The 22,087-nt window shown below is 41.3% G+C and overlaps 1 protein-coding gene across 1 annotated transcript; it reads left to right on the forward strand.

Moving 5' to 3' along the window:
• Positions 1–15,908: 15,908 nt before the first annotated feature.
• Positions 15,909–21,795, forward strand: LOC307229553 (sterile alpha motif domain-containing protein 9-like; the record flags this gene model as incomplete). Its single annotated transcript, XM_079999553.1, has 1 exon — positions 15,909–21,795. One exon carries the CDS (start codon positions 15,909–15,911, stop codon positions 20,628–20,630), a length of 4,722 nt encoding a protein of 1,573 aa, XP_079855679.1. The 3' UTR covers positions 20,631–21,795.
• Positions 21,796–22,087: the final 292 nt, after the last annotated feature.

Genomic DNA, 22,087 nt, shown 5'->3' on the forward strand with positions numbered 1-22,087 from the left:
AGGCAGGAATTAACCTGACTAACTATACCTGCTACCAGTACATCTTCCGGTTCCGGGAACGTCTTTGTGTGTGCGTTACTTCGTTGAATGTGTACATGCATGTGTAGGCAGTCTGTTTCTGGTGATTCTAGTCCTTCTCTCAAGAAGGCTCATTTTGTTATCAAATATATAAAGTCCTGTGAAGGTTCATATCCTTTGTCAAATGTATAAAACGTCCTTTAAAAGAAAAAGGCTCAAATATATTTATCAAATGTCCTGTGAAGAAAAAGGCTCATATATATTTATCATCAGTTTTACAAAGTCCATAAACAGGCTCATGTATATTTATCACTAAAGGGGCAAGAAATGTTTCTTTTATGTATTATTTAACTGCTCACCACATATGTATACCTATTTAATAACCCATGTATTCTATATATCATTTACACATATACACGAACAATACACAAATCTCTTCACATCTCTTTAGCTGCGGCACACACACACACAGGCACAGGCACACTCACACCTCAACAGGCAAAAGACATCTGACCAACAGTACATCAAATTCTCCAAAAACTTCAACAGCGCTTGACTTTATACTTTAACGTCGACTCATGTATACTTTTCTAATTTCATCAAGATTTTCACTTTGGCCAGACTTTTAACAAATGATCTTCTTAATCAGATTCTTTCAGCATACATTTATTCTCTTAGGCTGGTTTAGCGCTGCTTTTCCCCATTTTTTTCTCAAACTTTATTTTTCATCCTTTTAGCCTTTATTTTGTTACTCTTTTTACTTCACTTTTCATCTTTTTCATTTTACTTTAGGCTTTTAACTTTTATCTCTTTTTCACTTTTCATCTTTTTCATCTTACTTTAGACTTTTAACTTTTATCTCTTTTTCACTTTTCATCTTACTTAAGACTTTTAACTTTTATCTCTTTTTCACTTTTCATCCTTTTTCATCTTCATTCATATAATTTTATTTTGAGTCAATTCCCCTGGCCACGGTTATTTCCTCTGTTTTTCCTACCTAGATTTGATTATATAATATTTTCATTGGGCCAACTTTCACGCAGCATTTAATGTACACATGTCTTACTTTTTAAGGAGTTACGGGCCCTGTATCCATTAATCTTGCATGGTTATTTAAATAACTTTTGGCTACTAGTTCTGCCATTCTACAATTACTTTTTACTTCTACTTTTTCCACATCTTTTAAGCCTTTATCTTTTACTTTTAACTTCATCTTTTATTTCTCTCGTCTCTATTCTCTATTTCAACTGAATTCTTTCTTTCTTCATTCATTATTCTCTTATTCCCCTTATTTACGTCTTTTACAACTTAATAAACCCCAATTTAGACGGAAACTCACTTCACACATCAACACATCATCTCCATCTCCGCACAGTTTTGCTCTTGTTAGTGCAGCGTATCTGCCCAAAATACTACCACTTCAAAAACCACACACAGCTCAATTTTGTGAGGTAACACTCACTCTGCGAGTGGTAATTTGCTGGAGCAGGCAGCATCGGCAGGTGAGGCCCAGCAGATCCTAGTTTGTGACGCCACTTTGCAGTTTCTTGATGAATTTGATGTGTTGATGAAGAAGGAGAGACCGCTGACGCTGACTTGAGTAAAATCATGGATTTATTACAAAAGAACAGCATCAGACCAGACTTGCCATGGACGGTCTGGGAGAGAACCAAGCCGGAAGGATTCTCTGTCGAATGCAACTCGCGCGGGTCTTTTATACTGGCCGAAAGACAACATTTACCATTTGGTTCCCCTACATAGGTCACAGGTCACATTTCACTTCCTTTCTTACCAGGACCCCTGGTGATGTGCTCTCTCTCTCGGGACCCCTGGCACCGTCTCTTAGTAATTATCTTATACGATGGGGCTGTTTGGGACGCCACACATCCCAAGACACCTCACCATCTCACTAATTGGTAGGATAGCAGCAGTGAAAATGAATATACTTCCAAAAGCAAACTATGTATATATAATGATCCCAGTGCAACCAACAGTACATTGGTTTAATACTCTAGACTCAATAGTCAATAAATCTTATTGGAAATACAAGAAACGGAGAATTAAATTAACAACACTACAGAAAAACAAAGACTGTGGAGGCCTAGCAGCCCCAAACTTTAGATATTATGATAGCAAGCCATTTTCAATTTATAATTAAATGGTTACAACCAGAGCAACAATTGGCCCATGGATGATGAGACATTGAACAAACAGAATGTCAGCACTTATCATTATCTGATCTACCATTCCTTACTAAATCAATAAGGAAACATAAGGTCTTTAAAAACCCATTATCGCAACAACTCTGTCAGCCTGGTGGAAATTATTCAAACTCAGTGGTCACACTCTAACTCCAAACAAATTCACGCCAATCTGGCACAACCCAGATTTTCTGGTTAAAAACAGACAAATAATCTTCAGGTCATGGAAAAGACAAGGAATTACTCACCTGGAACACATTTTTGAAAACAATTTGCTTCTATCCTTCCCAACCTTGACCCAAAGGTATAATATCGGTGGCCCGGCTTCCTTCAATTCCTTCAATTACAGCAGTCTCTAAATGTTAAAATCAAATTGACGAACAACATCCTACAACCACCTCCAATGATTGAACATTACATTTAGCAGATGCTTTTATCCAAAGCGACTTACAATAATTCAAACACCGACGGACGCAGCCATCAGGAGCAATTAGGGGTTAAGTGTCTTGCTCAAGAACACTACAGCATGCTAGCAGGAAGAGCCTGGGATTGAACCAGCAACCTTTAGATCACTAGACCACCAGCTCTACCTCCTAAGCTACCATCCCCCAACATCGCGCGCATATCAACTTTTATTAAAAACAGTTGACACTTTATCTTTACCTACAATGGAATTGGAAAGAGACCATGCTGGTCCCACCAATATCAACCTGTGGGAGCTTATTGTATTTGCAACAACACCTTTTCTATGACTCGCAACTCCAAAATGCAACTCATCAAATATAAGATTCTGCACAGAGCTCATATCACGAAAAACACAAAATGCTCAAAATGGGTTTTGTGGATGAAGACATTTGCTCTCACTGTTCCCTTAATACCAGAGATGACTACTTTCATGCCTTCTGGCTCTGCCCACCTATCCTAGCATTCTGGACCAACATCACCAAGAAGCTATCAACCCTTCTGGGTCGCAGCATTCCAGTCTTCCTATCTATATGTCTTCTTGGTGACCTCTCCTCAGTCGACCCACCACTTAAATACCACCAACCCATTTTGATCGCCTTAACAATTGCCAAGAAAATGATAATACTCAATTGGAAATATAGAGATAATCTCACCACATCCCAATGGTGGCTGGAACTCCTGCTGGCTGGGCTGGAGTCCTGGCGGCTTGCACCTGGTGGCTTAAGGCTGGTGTGCTGCGACCTGGCGGGGCTGCGGAGAGCGCCGCCGGGTGCCTTCCGGGACCCCTGGGGGGGTTCTCTGCTGTTGTGGGTGTGGGTTGGCGTGTGGGGGGCGGCTTTTGGCCTTTTGCTTCTGCTGCACGGCTTTTCTGCGGTGGGCGCCCCGGGTGCTGGGGGTGGTGGAGGGCCTGTAAATCTGCCGGCCTGCTGGCATCGGTGGCGGGGGAAGCTGGCTAACATCCAGGTGCCCTGTGCTGAGCACACCCGCAACGTGTATGGGCACTTGGCACACACGCCGGGTGGGGCGTCTGATCGGCTGCGGTGGGGCTGGCCTTCCACTTACGTGGGCCGTGGGTTGGCATGGGAATCCTGCCTGCTCGCCTGCAGGGCGGGCGGTTCGCGTGGGGTGTCGGTCTGGATAAAGTTGTGGCACAGTGTTACGATGGCGCACCTGTCATGTCATCTGGACTAAATGGAGTGCATGGCAATATTTTTCAGTCATCAGCACCAACCAAGAGAACACATTTGGAGTTCTGTGATGGAGGCGGTCAAGACAAGCATGCATTTTTCTTTGGAGATTGGGCTTTGGCTACATGTGTTATGTGTTGTATGTGTTATCTGCAGTACTGTGCCATGCATTTCAGACCTAGGCCTTCAGTGGGGGTCTCCTGCAAAAACATGCCAAAATCACAAGACCATATCACCATAATACAATGCCTATAGCCATGCCCAACAACTTCAAAAATCACTTCTATTGTTCCACAGTTCCAATAAAACCAACCAACCAACCAATATGACAAAAACGAAAGCAAAATGTCATCATTTTCTAATATGTTGACATTAATTTATATATGATAATATTGTGTTTTAAAGCATTATGTAACATGAAAAAGTTCTATACAGATTAAGGTGTGTTATTGTAATGTATTTTTAACAAGAAGCAACAAGCTGCTCTGAGGAAGTGCCCTTTGTTTGAAGAGGAAATCCATCGTTCTTTCTGTGGTGCGGGGGTGGTGTGGTTTAAGCAGCCACACCTGTTTTGGGTCTAGGTTATTGGGCCCGGGATCGGAGGTGGCTGTACGCCTTTTGCTTGTCAGAGCAATCAACGAGCAACAGGTAAATCAACCATACCCACACACACACAGCGAGAGGCTCCGTCATGACATGTGTCCATCTGCTCCCGGCTTGTTACATCTTGCCACTCTCTTCAATAAACTAGTGTGTTTGCTGTCTCTGCCTGTGTCTCGGTCGGAGGGCCCTGAAAATGCCACTCTGGTGGCGTGTAGCAGGAGGAAGTGCCACGCTTTCCTTCATGGTGAAATGGGAGATGACAGGTTCATACAGCAGATCCTTGGATTTAATTTCATTTCATTTCTTGGACTTCATAAGCAGGTTCTTTTCAATAGACACGGAGGCTAATGAAGAAAGTCAAGCCTGTCCTGTGGTGTTTCTGTTGTATGACTTGATGTGTTTGAGTGCAGAGAAGATGCACTCCACTGAGGCAATCAACACGGGGATGGTGACACTTCCGCACATTCATTTAAACAGTTGGCGCATGCTTTCATACTGTTCATTCTGCTGCCTGAAAAGGAGGAGGTTGACAGGGCTCTTTCCCTCGAAATCTGCCATGGAGTACATGACAGTCAGCTTGGTTTTCAGACAGGGCAGGTCAAAGATAGCTCCATGGCTCTCCAACAGGTGGGTGAAGGCTGAGACTAGGAATGTGGACTTGAAGGTGATGAATTGTTGTGGATCATGCAGGGAAAGGAACGCAAGTTCTTTTTGGTCTTTAAATCTATTACGTATCTGTTAGTGTGCAGTTTTTTGTATTTGAGAGACTTTGTATTTGTAGATTGAATTAAAGTGGTCCCTCTCCTGATTTATCTTGTCACAGAACCTGCTCACTCTAGCCAGGCAGAACTGTATCTCCAGTGCCTTGGACTGTAAAATTTCAAGGACATCAGCATAACTAAAAATGCCACTGAAAGTAAGCAGCAAAAGGTTGAATTCAAAGTTTCCCAAGTGAGCAATATATCCACCAGCACTGCAGACAACATTGTCGTTGATTTTGACGCTCAAATGTTCTTAAAAAGCTCCTTCAGTTCATTTATTTTCTCAATGACTGTGCACACCAATCTGGAAGTAAAATTCCACCTTGTTGGTGCTACTTGCGGGAGTCGCTTTTGACATATTTCATCTAGCACTGAGAGGTGGGAAGAATATCTTACATTCTCTCATCTTTGCTAAACCATGGGTGAGGACTAGGTTCAGGGTATGAGTGTACCAATGGATGAAAGAGTGAGAGGGACCTTCTCCTTTCACTTTAGCCTGGATGCCGTTCAGATCGAAGGCCATAATTGCTGCATTGTCATAACACTGAGCCACAACTTTATCCAAGCACTCATAATCTTCTACAAATTGGAGGATCAGAGCGCCCCTGACGCCATCAAACTTGATGAACCTTTTTTTGACACCGATGTCAATAATTTAGCAAAGCACAAGAGACAGCTGTGCTGCCTTGCTCACCTTTGTGGATTCATCCACCATACCAGAAACAAATTGAGCTTGATCAATATGTTGTAATGTCATTTTTAAACAATTAATAAGCAGAAATCACAAAGATGAATTTATATTTACACAATAACAAATAAAAAATTGGTGGTATTTCAGACATTAAACTTATCCCAACAATGTTGGGACGTGTCTGAGATGATTTCCCACATAGCCGGTGTAACCGGTAAAAAACTCCGCCCATGCCTGTATGCTGTGCCAACATGCACAGCAGTCGTGAATTGTCATTTTTAAAATAAAGGCAATGGCATTCTCACACACACACACGCACACGCACACACACACACACACACACACACACACACACACACACACCCAGCATCTCAAACCCAACCCTCAATAGAAATCGGGAAGGATCAGAATCACTTTTGGTATTGCCTCTGTGTGGATGCACACTGTCTGGTAAACCGTTCTGCTTTTTCGAACAAATTATACAAGGTTTACAAGTTCCCGAGGTGACTGAAGACCATTAAAGCACCTCTGAAGCATTCACAGTTGGATATCGAGAGGTAAGTGTTGAATAAGAATATGATACTTTTCACAGTAAGGCTGTTTAATAAAGCAAAGAAAGAATGTTACAACTTCTCTGAAAATTTTAAAATGCAGATGTTGAACGTGTAAAATTTAATTCACCTTTTCTTTAAAATGCTTTAGACCTCGAGAGCACTTGTAATTTTTGAAATTCTGCAATCCTCTACAGCCTGTGATTGCAGGGAAAAAAATAATCATGTGAAGCAAAGATTATTTTTCTGCGGACACGCCTGAGGACCTCAGGAATGGAGAGGAACAGGCTTTTTAATAAAGGGTACATTGTGTTCTATGACTGTCCTTTCTGTACAGGTCAAGTCCACTTTCTGGCATGCACAACATCGCTATACGTTTATCATATTTTGTTTAATCTGGCTCACAAAATAATTTGAAAATCATAAAGCTTAATTATTACACACAATTTTACTTGTTATTTTTGTATTTTTGTGTTGTCACATAGATGGCGCCGTGCTAGTGGCAGCCTGTTGCAGTAGCTCCGATCAACGATTGTATTTTCTTGTGTATATATTGCGCTTTCTTTTCTGGTAAACGACTCCACATTCCATGGGGCTCAACGGATTTCTGTTGATACTCCTGGCACTTTTAACTTTTGTTATGGGGGGTTGCTATGCCAACGGGTGTCGGGGTATTGTTTACCTGCGGGACGAGCTGATTGTGCTCTTCAAGCCTACACTGCTGCCTGGAGCGAGATCCCACATCCCTGACGAGTTAAAGAGAAGATGTTGGGGATGCAGGGCCGGTGTCAAACGGAGAGGAAGGAGGTGGAGATACAAACCATTTCTTCCCTCGATTGTCATGGGGAATGTGAGGTCCCTGGCGAATAAGATGGACAAGCTCCGAGCGCTGACGAGGACACAGCGGGAATGTTGGGAATGCAGTATTATGTGTTTCATCGAGATGTGGCTGCAGGAACATATTCCAAATGCTAATACAGTGGTACCTCGACTTACGACTGTAGTTCTTCTATAAGAACGGTCGTATGTTAAAACAGTCGTTTGTCAAAGCAATTTTTCCCTTATAAATTATGAAATCATGAAGGTTGAAAATAAACAAAATACACAGCACAAACACAGTAAATATGAAAAAAATATCCATAAGCCACAAACTACATGCACACACGATCAGGTCGCCCGCTGTGACTGACTGCTGACTGAGCGCCGATGCACCAACTGCAAATTTCCACGGTCGCATCTTGTCGGCAGTCGGTTGCAAGTCGATACAAATTTTCGTGACTTTTTCTACTCGTATCTTGGATTAGTCATAAGTAGATGCAGTCGTAAGTCGAGGTACCACTGTACCACCGTCCCCAGCTTTTAGACAGTACGGGCTGACAGAGATTGCAGACGGAGTGGAAAGAAGAAAGAAGGGGGGATTGCTGTGTTTGTGAACAACAGGTGGTACAATCCCGGATATATTACTGTGAAGGAGCGTTTCTGTTGCCCAGACATCGAACTGTTAATCGTGAGTTTTCGTCCATATTAACTGCTGAGGGTGTTAACATGCGGCATCATTATGGCTGTTTACATCCCACCATCAGCTGTTGCCGACATGGCCTCTCAGGTGAGTACCTCTCTGGACCCACTGCAGTTTGCCTACTGCCCCAAGATTGGAATTGAAGACGCCATCATCTACCTGCTTCAGCGAGCCCACTTCACCTGAACAAAGCAGGCAGCACTGTGATGATCATGTTTTTTGATTTCTCCAGTGCTTTCAACACGATCCAGCCTACACTGCTGCGAGAGAAGCTTCAAGAGATAAAAGTGGATACCTCCACAACCTCCTGGATTATTGACTACCTGACAGACAGACCTCAGTTTGTGCGGCTGAGGGAATGTGTGTCTGATCAGGTGGTTAGCAACACAGGAGCACCGCAGGGGACTGTACTCTCACCTTTCCCCTTCACCCTGTATACCTCAGACTTCCAATACAACTCGGAGTCCTGTCATCCGCAGAAATGTTTTCGGATGACTCTGCGGTTGTGAGGTGTATCACTGGTGGACAGAAGACTGAGTACAGGGAACTGGTGGACCGCTTTGTGGTATGGTGTGGAAACAACCACCTCGTCCTGAATGCGACCAAGACGAAGGAGATGGTTGTGGATTTCAGTAGGACCAAGACCAAGCCGAATACTATTTCCATCCTGGGAGAAGAGGTGGACATAGTGGAGGGTTACAGGTACCTGGGTGTTTACCTAGACAGCAGACTGGACTGGAAATGCAACACTGAGGCTGTCTACAGGAAGGGTCTGTACTTCTTGAGGAAGCTCAGGTCCTTTAATGTATGCAGCAAGATGTTGAAAAACTTCTACCAGTCTGTTGTGGCTGGTGCAATTTTGTTTGCAGTCGTCTGTTGGGGCAGCAGCATTCGAGCCAGAGACTCCAAGAAACTGAACAAACTGATAAAGAAGGCTGGCTCTGTGTTGGGGGCTGCTCGGGAGCCCCTAGAGCTGGTTGTGGAAAGAAGGATGTTGCACAAGCTGCTCAGCATACTGCACACCCAGCACACTGCACACCCCCTACACAACCTACTGGTCAGACAACAGAGTGTCAGAGGCTCCTTCAGCTCCGCTGCAATAAGGACCGCTACAGGAGGTCATTTCTGCCCATCACGATGGCCACCTACAACGACTCCCCTCTGTGCCAGGAGAAGTTAAATTCAATTTTATCAATAAATTGTCATTTATTTTTATATGGAACGGTATATATTTTGCTATGTATATGTACAGTATATACACATATGCATATGTGTATGTATCTGTATATATGTATATATGTATATATGTGTGTATGTGTATATATGTATGTGTGTATATATATATATATATATATACACTGTGTGCATATGCGTGTTTGTGTGTGTGTGTGTGTGTGTGAATTGATTCAAAAACAACGTGGGCTTTTGTACATTATGTGTGTTTTGTCATGTATGTCATTGCTGCTGCAACACTGGAATTTCCATTTGGGGGTTAATAATTTATTTATTATGATTTATTTTCAGACTATGAAACATAATAGAAACAACTTTTTTCATGATTACGTGTCAAATTTTTACAGACGTATTAATAGGCAATTCCATTAACTAAGAAAAAATGCGGTACAGTTTGTTTTTCCCTTGATGTTCCCTGCTGTTGTGTTTACAGACACACTGACACTTTATATGGATGTGATATTGTTACTGCCGCTACGCTCATGCTCCGGTAGGTGTCGCCGTATGACTGCAAGATTAGGTGAGAGAGGCGGTATGTAAGAGAGAGAGCAGAGCAAGTGAGGATAAGTGACGTGAGAATTGAGAGTGAGAATAAAATACTTAACAGTTCGTCATCTCCTGCGCTTCACTCACCAACATAACAAATTGGTGACGAGGATGAACGCTTCAGTACCGAGTCCACCTCCCTTCTTTCCTCATGTTGTTGAGCCGCCGATACTGTTTGACACATGGCGGAAATTCTTCGACAATTACATGCTAGTGATACATGCTAGAGGAGACGCATGGCCAGATACAAGGCAACTTGCGGTCCTACTACATTGCCTGGTCCCGGAGTGACAACGCCTATTCTATACTCTGCTAGTACAAGGTGCAACATTTGATGAAGCCATGGCTGTGCTTCAAAAGCACTTTGTCACAAAGTGAATGTGTTAGCATGCCGACATGCATTCAGACAATGCATTCAAAGGACTGATGAAACCGTGACACAGTACATTGCATCTTTGAGGGCCCTAGCTATGCCATGCGGTTTTGGGCCAATGGAAAGTAAGATGATAGGAGACCAACTAATTGCTACTGCCTCTCTCACTGCTGTCAGGGAAAAGTTAGTACTGGAAGAAGATCTCACACTGGACAAGGCCCAAACAATCGCACGCCAAGTGGAGGCAGCGGTCAAAAACGCCATGCTCTTTTCTTCTGTCAGCGCAGTCCCGACGCAACAGTACAGGCTGTCGGTGCTTCAAACACAAATTTGGAGGAATATTTAGGAACGGAGGAGACCGAGCACCGCCACCAGACAGTCGCAAACATGCAAATGGTAACCAGCAACCACGCAAATGCTTCAGAGGTGGATTCAACACACACTTGGCTAATCATAAAAACTGTCCAACTGCAACAATGAAATGCAACAACTGTGCAAAGAAGGGACATTTCACCAAGGAATGCAAATCAACAGTGAGGAACGTGAGGGAAGTGGTAATCCTAGAGCTGGCTGTGCTCTGTGTTGGTGATGTCAAGCTTCTGGCTTCAGCTCGTGATAAGATAAGCTGTGACGTCAACATTCAAGCGCACAAGTAAATTCTCACATCCTTCAGGTAATTGTAGATATTGCACCTTCTGTGTCTATGCTACCAAAGACAATTTACAGGCATCATTTTGCAGATTGCCCACTTGCAGAACCTAAAGTGGAACTAGTCACTTATGCAAACGATGACTTGCCTGTCATTGGCTGTCTACCAACAGCAGCTGCCCTAGGAGATCATGCCAACACAGTTCCCAGAACAGACATGCAGACACTTTGATGTAGATGAATGTGATAATGTTAGTGCCGCTACGATCACCCTCCAGGAGTTGTCGCCGCAAGACTTCAGGATGAGGTGAGAGAAGAAGAGTATAAGAGAGCGAGCAAAGAGAGCGAGGATATGTGATGTACACCATGATTGCGAGCAGTTGCGAAGAGTAGAATAAAATACTCAACAGTACGTTGTCTCCTGTGCTTCACTCACCAACATAACACCGGCTAGGAGAAGACAATCTGGTCAATGGCCCTCAGGTCATTTGGGTTTGAGACCCCTGATTTTAAGAGTAATTTCAGTTTCAATTAAAAAATGTTCTACCTCATTGTCATGTAGTCTTCTTTTACATTCAATTCTTATTGTAGTTACGATGCTTATGCATGCAAAAATCAGCCATTCGCAGGCTTTATTCAATTTCATTCAAATGAACAATTCGTACATGATCACATTTCTTCATTTTTCTTTTCTATTCAGTATGGCAGCTACACAGAACAGCTAGCCATTCCCTCCCTGGACAAGAAGGAAATGGAAACCGAGTGGGAAGAAAGAAGCAGTTCCCCAAGCCGTCTCTCTTTAAAGAGTGATTCTTCTTTGGAGGAACCCCTCAACTTCAAATGTTCGGAAGAAAACAGAAAGGAGCGGTAAGATTAAGAGTTTGTCTTCCAATCTGTTTAAATCAGACCATGAAGGTTGGACCACATTTTAAAGCACACTCTCAGACTCCACAGTGTACAGTATTGACTCAGACTTGACTTGATTTTGGTTTGGTGCAGACGCTGACATTATTTTGAACGTTTTACGTTAACTTATTTGAAATGAATATCAAAAATTAATTTAGATGAATTAAAGGGTAAGCTAACTTTTTTAACTTTGGTTTCTCAAATGAAAGGAAAATAATGTACACAGTATTCAGTCATGGTATTCAAATTGACTTGCATTGTTGTCCTGGTGTCCGGCTTGACTCAAGTTTGAGTTGAACCCACGACCAGAAAGTCTCACAAAAGGATTGCGTGGCTTTTGCGGCTGCTAAACCCGCACAAAAAACAGAAAAATGTCTAATTCCCAAAGCACCCGGAAAGGGTGAATGCATCGCTAACTACGCTGCCACTTGCGCATTTTTGAATTAGGTATTATTCATACATTTGGTGCAAAATTTGCCCCTTTCTATGCAAATGAGCCTCATTGCAAAAAACTTCTAATTCACAAACAACAGCACTAGTAGCCACATGCAGTTAGCATGAAAATATTACCATCTGCCGAGAGTGATGGTAATATTTGCCTATCTATCATCTTCATAGAGCTGGTGAAATTGAAGCGCATTTATCTGTAAATGATATTTTCACATTATTATTAGGGGTCCAGCCCGCCTATTGTTATTGCTCGGCATGGTTTTATTTGTCTTCTATGCATTTTTCAGGCTAAAAAGTATCTCAAACACGACAACGACAGAATACACAGACATGGTTGAGGTCTCATTACAACAGGGACATTTTAGATGTCTTAAGAAATTTGTGAAAAACTGTCGGAATTTAATTTGTTTGTGGAGCAGGCCTCTTTGTGATGAGGTGTCTTGGAATGTGTGGCATCCCAAGACAGTACCCATTGTATAAGATAATTATTAACAGACGGTGCCAGGGGTCTCAAGAGAGGGAGAGAGAGAGCCCATTGTCAGGGGTCCCGGTGAGAAGGGAGGTGAAAATGTGAACGGTGACCTATGTAGGGGAATCAGATGGTCAACGTTGTCTCTGGTTAAGCATAAAAGCACCTGCCCGAGTTTCATCTGACAGAGAATCCATCTGGCTCGCTTCTCTCCTGGACGTCCTAGGCAAGTCTGGTCTGATGCTGTTCTTTTGTAATAAATCTATTATTTTACTCAAGTCAGTGTCAGCGGTCACTTCTTCTTCATCAACACATCAAATTCATCAAAAAACTACAGTGACATCATCAACTGAAGGACCGAGGTCCAAGCTTTGTCTCTCGGAAATCATTCCTGTCCAGTGACTTGCGCCAGCCACTTGTACTGCATAGTGTTCACAGACAACCTAGGTAGACAGACAACCTGAGCAGGGCGCGAGACTAACGGCGTCCTGTCGTCCCGGGAAAGATAGAAAATGTATTTGGGAACAACAGAGAGACACCATCAGTTCGCCAGGACAAGAAATATATTTTTTCAACACCAAAAATTATGCCAAATATCCATTTACTTTTGGATAAATAGTAAATGTGTTAATCTTAAATATGTTTTAATCTTTTTCAAATTCCAATTTTTTAAACCATTAATCCTTATTGACAGATGACTTGGCTCATTGTGTACTATAAATACTTACCGCTTGCACTTGCCATAAAAGTTTAGTGGCCGCATGTATACTGTAGTCTCAGTGTTCAAAGCTGGTGCTGCGTTTTTTCAAAACCACGGAAACAATATTCATTAAAGAAAGTTGTATTTGTACCGCAGGAAGTTCTAAGAACCATTGGAGGAATGACGGTTTATTTGTGTCCACACTGCATCATCCAAGAACGATCGCAATTTTAAAAATGCCGTTCTTCAGGGATATTTCAACTGAACGTCACGCTCTGCTCGCTCCCTGTTACGCATTTGGGCTTTCCCTGTTCTTTATTTTCCAAAACAAAACAAAAATTAACATTTTTTTCATTTTACATTCATTACATTTTCTACGTTTTCCTATTTTATGAAACAAAAAACCGCTGTGTGAACGTACCGTGTCGTGTCCGCAGAGCCATTGGTATCCATTTTTCTCATTCTCTCTGCCATTGTCCTGCCTACTGTGTTCTTGGTGTAAAGCCACACTGTGCCACATGGATAATTGAAACCAGATGCAAAACAAGGGCAAATTGCACCCAGCAGCAAAATGTAATATATTTTGTGAATCGGACGCTAAGACGGCGCTGAAGCAATTGATGCGCAATTCATGATGCTATTACAAGCTATTCTCAGAGAATTCTCCCCTCAGATTTGACCTCACCGCCACCTCCAAAAAAATTGGGACACGACTTAGTCTGACTTTGGGTGTTCTTGACTTCAATACTGTGGTATTGTAGCCAAAATACAACTTCACATATAAAAAAAACATTCTACAGAGGCCGCATGAAAGAGTGCCAAAGATACTGTATATTATATCATATCGTAATCTCAAAAGTGAATGTAAATGTTGTCAACAAAAGGTAAAGGTAAAGTTTCATACAGTTACTTTACATATATGATTTCAACAGCTATGGGGTTGACTGTATATGGAAATATGTTTTCTTTTCATATGAAAAGATGTTTTTTTTTTCATATGCAGTCAACCCCATAGCTGTCTCTCTTTCTTGCAGTAAAAAACATACAACAAATATTCCATTCTAACTGGACTTTTGAATTACACTGTGTGCAGGAATGTGAGACCAGACGAAACTCAACTGTCTGTTGATGGGACACAAGCAACACCGGTATGTTATCTTGGGAGTTCCTCAAGAGTAAAAAGCGAGGGGACACGAACAGTGGAATTACTATGGAACAGTATTAGTGCCAGAGAAATACATAATCAACACCATTTAACATCAGTGTATGTGTCATTAGTGTTGGATATCGTCCACCAGTTCCTTTTAGGAATCCTGAGCAAGTGGTTTGATTATACGAGAACAAAGTAATTTGTATATATTGATTCCTTATTTTGATTCTCCGAAGGTGCCTACTACTATGGACTCCCTTATTCCTGTTTGTCAGACACTTGGCATGCCCACACACAGCTTTTTCAAATTGTGGCGATAGCATGAGGTGCATATTAATATTGCTTTGTCAGTCTGTCATGCAGAAGAAAAGCAAGACAGATTATCATCCAGGCGTATGTACAGTATATGTATGTGACAAATAATCTCTTGAACTTGAACTTGAGCTTGAATAAGTAAACCAATCAGAATCCTTGAGGGTGAAGCCTAACTGCAATATGCTTACTACTGCCCTGGCGAAATAGTGTAGAGGGAAAAACAAGGAAGATCTGAAGATGGGATACACGCATGGCAGAGCATCATCAGACTTAACTGTAAAGGATTTGCAGCCAAATATTAAATATGGCAACTATTTAAGTTAATCTTTATCTGTCCAATTACTTTTGAGTCCCAAAAATAGCGATAGTAAGCATTAAAATGCTATACTCTAATCTTAAATTGTTCACCCAACATTGATTTAAATACTCTCAAACTAAATTTTAGAATCTGAACTTTAATCTCAGAGTAATTATAAAATGTGTAATCTATTGTATTGGAGTACAGAGAGAGAGACAATAATAACAATGTCTCACAATTACTTAAGTCAGCACTACATGCACCCAAGACAACCATCTGTATACTTGCATTGAAGATGTGTAAAATGGGTCCAGCTACAGATTTTAACGAGGTGAAATAAGACGTTGACAAAAATCAGTTGTTTCACCTTAAGTCATCTAAACAACTCAAAGATGCTATCCATCCAACATCCAAAGTTGCTGCAAGCAGTTCATACTATCGGTAAGGGGGTAAATGACGAGTCATTGGAAACGATAGAGTGATGTGTGCATAGGTAACCTTATTTGATATGATGTAAAACTGAAACTAAAACTAAAGCTTGTTTTTGTATCTTTGTATTGAATTTCTATCTGGCACGATACTGCTTAATACTGTACCCTATAAACCTTATAAATATAGTTAAGATTTGACTGTTAATATTTTTGCCACCCAAACACTTTAATGGATATTCCTCTAATGATTTACCCATGTGCTTGCAGAGAGGAAAAGAAGTTGATGAATATCCACAAATGATGGAGGACTGGACCAGTCATACTGTGAAAGAGTGGCTTATCATCCATCTAAAAATCCCACTGAGTATTGCGCAGAGCCTATATGACAAAGAGATGACAGGGGCTGCCTTGGCCTCCTTTGAAAAACAGGACCTATTCGATTTAGGTGTTCCGCCCGCGCTCGCACTCCAGATTGTACGCCAGGTGGAGAGGTTTAGGAGACCTTCAGAGATGTCCCAGAAGAGTGCAAGATTACCAGGCAGAGCAGCTGAGCTCAGAGGAAATGTGCACAATTACAATGTGTCAGCAGGCCTCGATGACTATACAGATGTGGAAACTGGGTCATCAGAGACTGGATTCCAAAGTCAAAGCCCTTCGCTGCTGTTACTGAAAGAACTAAGAAATAAAATTAATTCCATCCAAAATACAACAGACCACGGCCAACTAGAGAAAGAACCTCCCAGAATCTCAACCACAACTACTGAGGACACAGCAGCTGTACACCCAGCAAAGACAATACGTCTTACCCGGCCATTTGACTTAAAGGACCCATCTTTCTTGTACACTGAAAATGACATTCTCCCTCCTCCAGATGGTCCAAGCAATCTTCTTGATCCGGTGCATGAGTACCATATTTTGCCTAGCATAAAGAAGGTCAGTGAAATTGAAATTATATATAAATTCACAACTGCAGTATTTTCTTTCGCTGCGAGTTGCATGAATTCCCGCACAAATGGCACTATTCATTTTGGTGTGAAAAGCCAGCTGACGCAGGAATGTGGTCGGGTAATTGGACAAGAGATAACTTCTTTTGCTAAATATAGCGAGGCATTTGAATTGAATCTAAGGTGGCACTTTGAAGAGGAACATGTAAATGTTGCAAAAACATGCATCAGGCCTCCTAAATTCATTCAGATTCAGTGTCTTGATGGAACAACCTCTGACAAATGGGTCATTGAGGTTGATGTTGTTCCAACGCATTCTGTGACACAAGAAACGGTTTTCTATACATTTTTAAAAATTGCTACAGCAGGAGATGAGGAGCAATGCAAGACTGAATGTCTGTTTGTGCGTGAAGGCCCAACAGCTATTAACATCTTAGAAGATCCTAATCCTCGTGCAACCCAGCAGAAAATTAAAATCATAACAGACAAAATAATCTCCTGGGCATTAGCACGCAAATCAGCAGAAAACAAAGAGGGATATAGAAGCCAAGCCCCCCAAGGCCACCAGGGGAAAAGGCTGAGACAACTGATAACTCGTGGTAGTGATATGTTAGAAAACATTCAACTAATAGTCATTACCAACAAATGTCACCCTAGCCAACTGGAGTACCTAGGCTTTCTGAAAGATATGAAGCCATTTGCAGTACTCGATTTTGACCCGGAGTCTGATATAAATGGGACGTGCAGTTTTTACCGCAAGGACAACATCGCTAATATACACTATCCACATATGTACACCACCCAGGACAGTTTTACAGCTTTCATTGGAAAGCTGAACCTCTTTAGACAAACGAGCTGGGTCTTCTGCAATGGACGGGTTAATGAAGATACTGAGATGAATAAACCACTAAACCCTGTCGATTGGCTTAAAATACGCTCTGGAGGAATCAGCAACATGGTTTCATTCCTCTGCAATTCAAATCTGCTTTCCCGAGATGGATTATTGGTGGTCTTCATTCTTCACTCTGCAGTCACTGACATCTCAAGCCCTATTATAGAAACCTTTTGTGCAATATATCGCACAATGGAAGGCCACGATAATATGCTATGTATATGCAAAGACTCTGATGTCTTCAACAATTGGCGACAACTTATAGAGACTCGTTGCAAAGTGGATATCACTGGAAAATGCATCTATGAACTGAGCCTTAATGAAATCAACAGCACCATCAACAAGCTCAAAGAACCCCAAACACAGTCTTATAGGAGATACCTGCCCTCCTCAGGTTTCAGCCCAGTCTTACTGACAAAGAAAGATGAGGGTATGATGACTGCTTTAAACATCTTAAGTGAAAATGAATGTGAGAACACAGAAATTGAGGCAAATGAGTCTTTTCACGAGTTTAAGACCAAAATTGAGGAGGACTTTTACAGAGGCGGTCAAGTCACATGGTGGAACTTTTATCTTTCAGAGAGGCCAGGTTGCCTGCCGTTTATCAAGCGAGACAAATACAGCGAGCTTTACGGACTGATCACTCCAACAGAGGGCTACACATCCCCATGTGTCATGGTTAATCTCTTTCATCACCCTGGCTGTGGGGGGACTACTCTTGCAATGCATATTCTCTGGAATTTGAGGAATACATTCAGATGTGCTGTTGTGAAGAACAACATGGTGCCGAACAGCGAGGTTGCAGTTCAAGTCAGACACTTGCTGTCGTGTGGCAACCAAGAGCAGTCGGTCTACACACCTGTCTTGCTCTTGGTGGACAACTGGAACAACATGGAGGACCTAAAGCAGTGTATCCTGAGTGTGCTTAGTGAGAAAAATCGCCGTAACAATCCAACGGTCATAGTACTGAACTGTGAGAGGACTCAGTTCCCAACTGAAAGCTCCAGAAAAAGCCTTGTGGCAAATGTGTTCCTCAACAACAAGCTGTCCCTCAAAGAGAAAAGTCTTTTTGCCGAGAAGCTGGAACAGCTTAAGGACCACCATGACAAACCTGAAACCTTCTACGCCTTCATGATCATGACCATGAATTTCAGTGAGACATACATCAAAAATCTGGTGAACAACATTCTCACAGATTTGGATCCCAGGAGCCAACAAGGTAGATTAATCTGCTTCCTAACATTGCTGAATACTTTTGTAAATGGGTCCTACATGTCACTCTCTCTATGTGAAGAGCTAGTGGGCATAAGGTTTTCCCTTTGGAATTCAGAAAAACTTGAAGAAAAAATGAATCCTTATTCTACGTTGCTCATCATTTCCACTGTTGAGGAGCATGGCACCTATCGAGCAGTACGGTTCTTACACCAAATGATTGCCAAAAGCTGCCTCAAAGTGTTTAACGAGAGACACAAGCTTTCTTGTAGTGAGCTTACAACTGACATGTTGCACTGTGACATTCTCTACAAATCCTTAATGGGAAAGGACTTTCTAGAGCAAAACATTCAAAGTATGTTAATCAAACGTTACAAAAAGGAGAAGGGGGATGACAAAAACACATTGTTTTCTCCTTTGATTGAGCAAATATATGAAAAAGAGAGCCCAGACAAAGTGGAACAGATCTTACAGAGGGCATCATTAAGATTTAACAGAAGTGCAACATTGCCACAAGCACTGGCAAGACATTTCTACCTTAAAGACAAAAACTATGTATTGTCCCTCAAGTGGGCCAAGGATGCGCTTGAGAAGAAATCGAATTCCTACATTGCAGACACAATTGGACAAGTCTACAAGAGCCAGCTAAAAGATGAAACCAATTGCCTTGAGCACCTTACCCCAGAAGTGGTTGAAAAGTGCCTAAAATTAGCATCCAATGCCATAAAGGCATTCAGGAACTCACAGGAGTTAGCCGAGACGGACAAGTTGATAGATCCATATGAACCTCTTGACGGAAACATGCAAAGGTTATATAATATGTCAGGCTATGCAGGAGAGGCAGAGGTCACCCTAAACATTTTAAAGGTAATTCAAGCTGTTCCTCTTTTCACGATCAGTGATAGTTACAAAAAGGACACAATGCTACAGTTCCTCAAAGGTACCTGGAAAATTAAGAGTTGTCATGGCGATAGCAATGAAACAAACAACCACTTCATTCGAGTCCTGACAGACAATGAGACATTTCTGATCTCTCTGCAGCCAAGACTCAAGAAGATTTTTGGTGTTTTTGAGGAATACTTCACATACCTGAAGCCAAGGTCACTGAGGGAGAGGGACACAACAGATGATAGAAACAAAATAAAGTTGTCACAGTGCTTTAAACGGTACATCGAGATATTCTGCACTTCCAGTAAAGAGAAGGAATCTGAAAAAGCTTGTTACCCCAAACTAAGTCTTGCACAGCAAATAGCAGATCAGAGAGACTACCTGGAAATAAAACGTGCCGACTCATTTGCGGGACTCTTGCATTATTTAAATGAGAAGAATGGCCTTGAAATGGAGATAATTCTCCGCAAATGGGAATTTCTCATCAACAATTCCCCCCATAAAACCACATCAGACAGGATCAACTTCATCCTGGCCAATATTGTTCTGCACAGCATCAATCCAAATTCTAAACTGTTGAAAAAATATGGCCAACTGGTCTCACTTCTCAATGAGGCACTACAACAAGAAGGGACTAATTCAAATGTGACAGAGTTGTACTTCCTCTTCATGGTACTGATGTGGCCTACAAAACACAGAAAGTTTGAGCACCAAGCAGCCTTCCAGAACATCAGTAGCTACATCACATTGACCAAGAAATCCTTTCATCGTCGCTTCTCCCACATGATGCCAGCAAGAATGCCCATTACACACTTCTTCCTTGGACACAATACTGGACTGAAAAGAATAGTTTCCAAGGGAAAGATTGATCAAGCCTGTGCTTCAAATCAAATATCCGCTTCGAGTGGTCAGAGCCAGCCATGCAAGCCATACCTTCTCTGGCAGACCGGTGCTGTGTGGAAAGACCCTGAGGTCCAAAGGATGTTGCTGCGAGTTAAGGGTAAGACGGAAAACCGTGAAATTTATGTTAATTGCGGTAGCGATCTTAGAATACAGGTGCGTCCCATTTACTTGGGTGGTATTCGCAGTGGAGGAAGTCAGGAGGAAGTATCGTTTTATCTTGGATTCAGCATGGAGGGACCTGTGGCCTATGATATTAAATATGAAAATGAGCAGTGAGTGCATAACCTCAATCCTGTCAGCACATGACATAAATCTTAGAATACTGCTTTTAAAAGGAATGTACAGGCATTTATATACTGTATACGGTACCTTCTTCTCTAGGTAGTTTTGTTTAAACTGAAGTGGCAGGTATATTTTGGGCATAGTTGCCTTGATTGACAGGTCTCTCATTCAGTCCAGCCAGCTAATGCTCACTGCCAGCTGAAACTAGTGGCTTCAAACCATCTTTTCAGAAACCTGTGTGTGACATAGCAATCTATAAAGACTTCTATACATTAATTTTGAGTTTAACTTTTTATTCTGAATTTAAATATTGAATACTGGTGCTTAAAATATACTTTAAAAAATTATAATAAACCTAAAATATTGAAATGTGTATTTTCTGTAAGTCATAGTCTACGCTTAAAGTATAAAAGTTTAATAAAGTACAAAAGCCAATGTTTAACATGCCAATACAAAGTATGGAAAAAAGTATGCAGATAATTATGAAAGTTTGCTTGCGGGAGCTAAGTAAGCCACTAATATGATCATCTCCATTTGTACAGAAAAGTGCATCAATAAGAGGCTCCATTTTCCTGTATTATTGTATGTGTATGGATTATGGATAATGATTTCAATATACAAGTGTAAGAATTATGTGATGTTCCTGTTGCTTCCTACAATCCTTTTTTTAAATTAACAGTGCCACAAAAGACCTATATGCATCAATTATTGTATCATTAACACAAGCACATGGCCTTTAGGTTTTTAACACTAAAGCCATGAAATTAATTTTTAAGACATATTGTAAAATTTAACAAATGAATGAATAGATACATAGCATAGTATAAAATATTGTTGTGTATTTTTGTCAGCCAATGTCTACACTTAAAATATAAAAGTTTAATTAAGTACAAAAGCCAATGTTTAACATTGTCAATAAAGAGTATGGAGATTAAATATGCAGATAATTATTCAAGTACGCTTGTGCGAACTATGTAAGCTCTGAGCTCAGCCATTTTCATAGAAATGTACATCATTAAGAGGCTCCCTTTTGATGTAATATACGTATGTATGGATTATAGATCATTTAAATATACAAGTGTAAGAATTATGTGATGTTACTTTTGCTCCCTTTACTTTATCATTTACAAAAGCACATGGACTTTTGGATTTTTACGCTAAAGCCTTGAAATGTATGTTTAAGACATTGTTTAATGGAATAAATAAATAAATAGATACATAGATGATTGCTGATGTTTCACTGATTATTGACAAAAAGCGTTTGTCTTCACTTACTGCTAGAGCACCAAATTGACCACCCATGAAATCTGGGCCTTGATAGGACAGTGGTGTGTGACCTCAGATTTTTTTTCTTTCAAGATAAATTGACTGACTCAGAATTGTGTGTGTATAATAGCTATGGATAGTCCGGCTCTTTTAGGTGATTGGGCTCTTTACAAGTCATGTGTAAG

Source organism: Zeus faber (assembly GCF_960531495.2).
Source record: "Zeus faber genome assembly, chromosome: 4".
Classification (NCBI taxonomy): domain Eukaryota; kingdom Metazoa; phylum Chordata; class Actinopteri; order Zeiformes; family Zeidae; genus Zeus; species Zeus faber.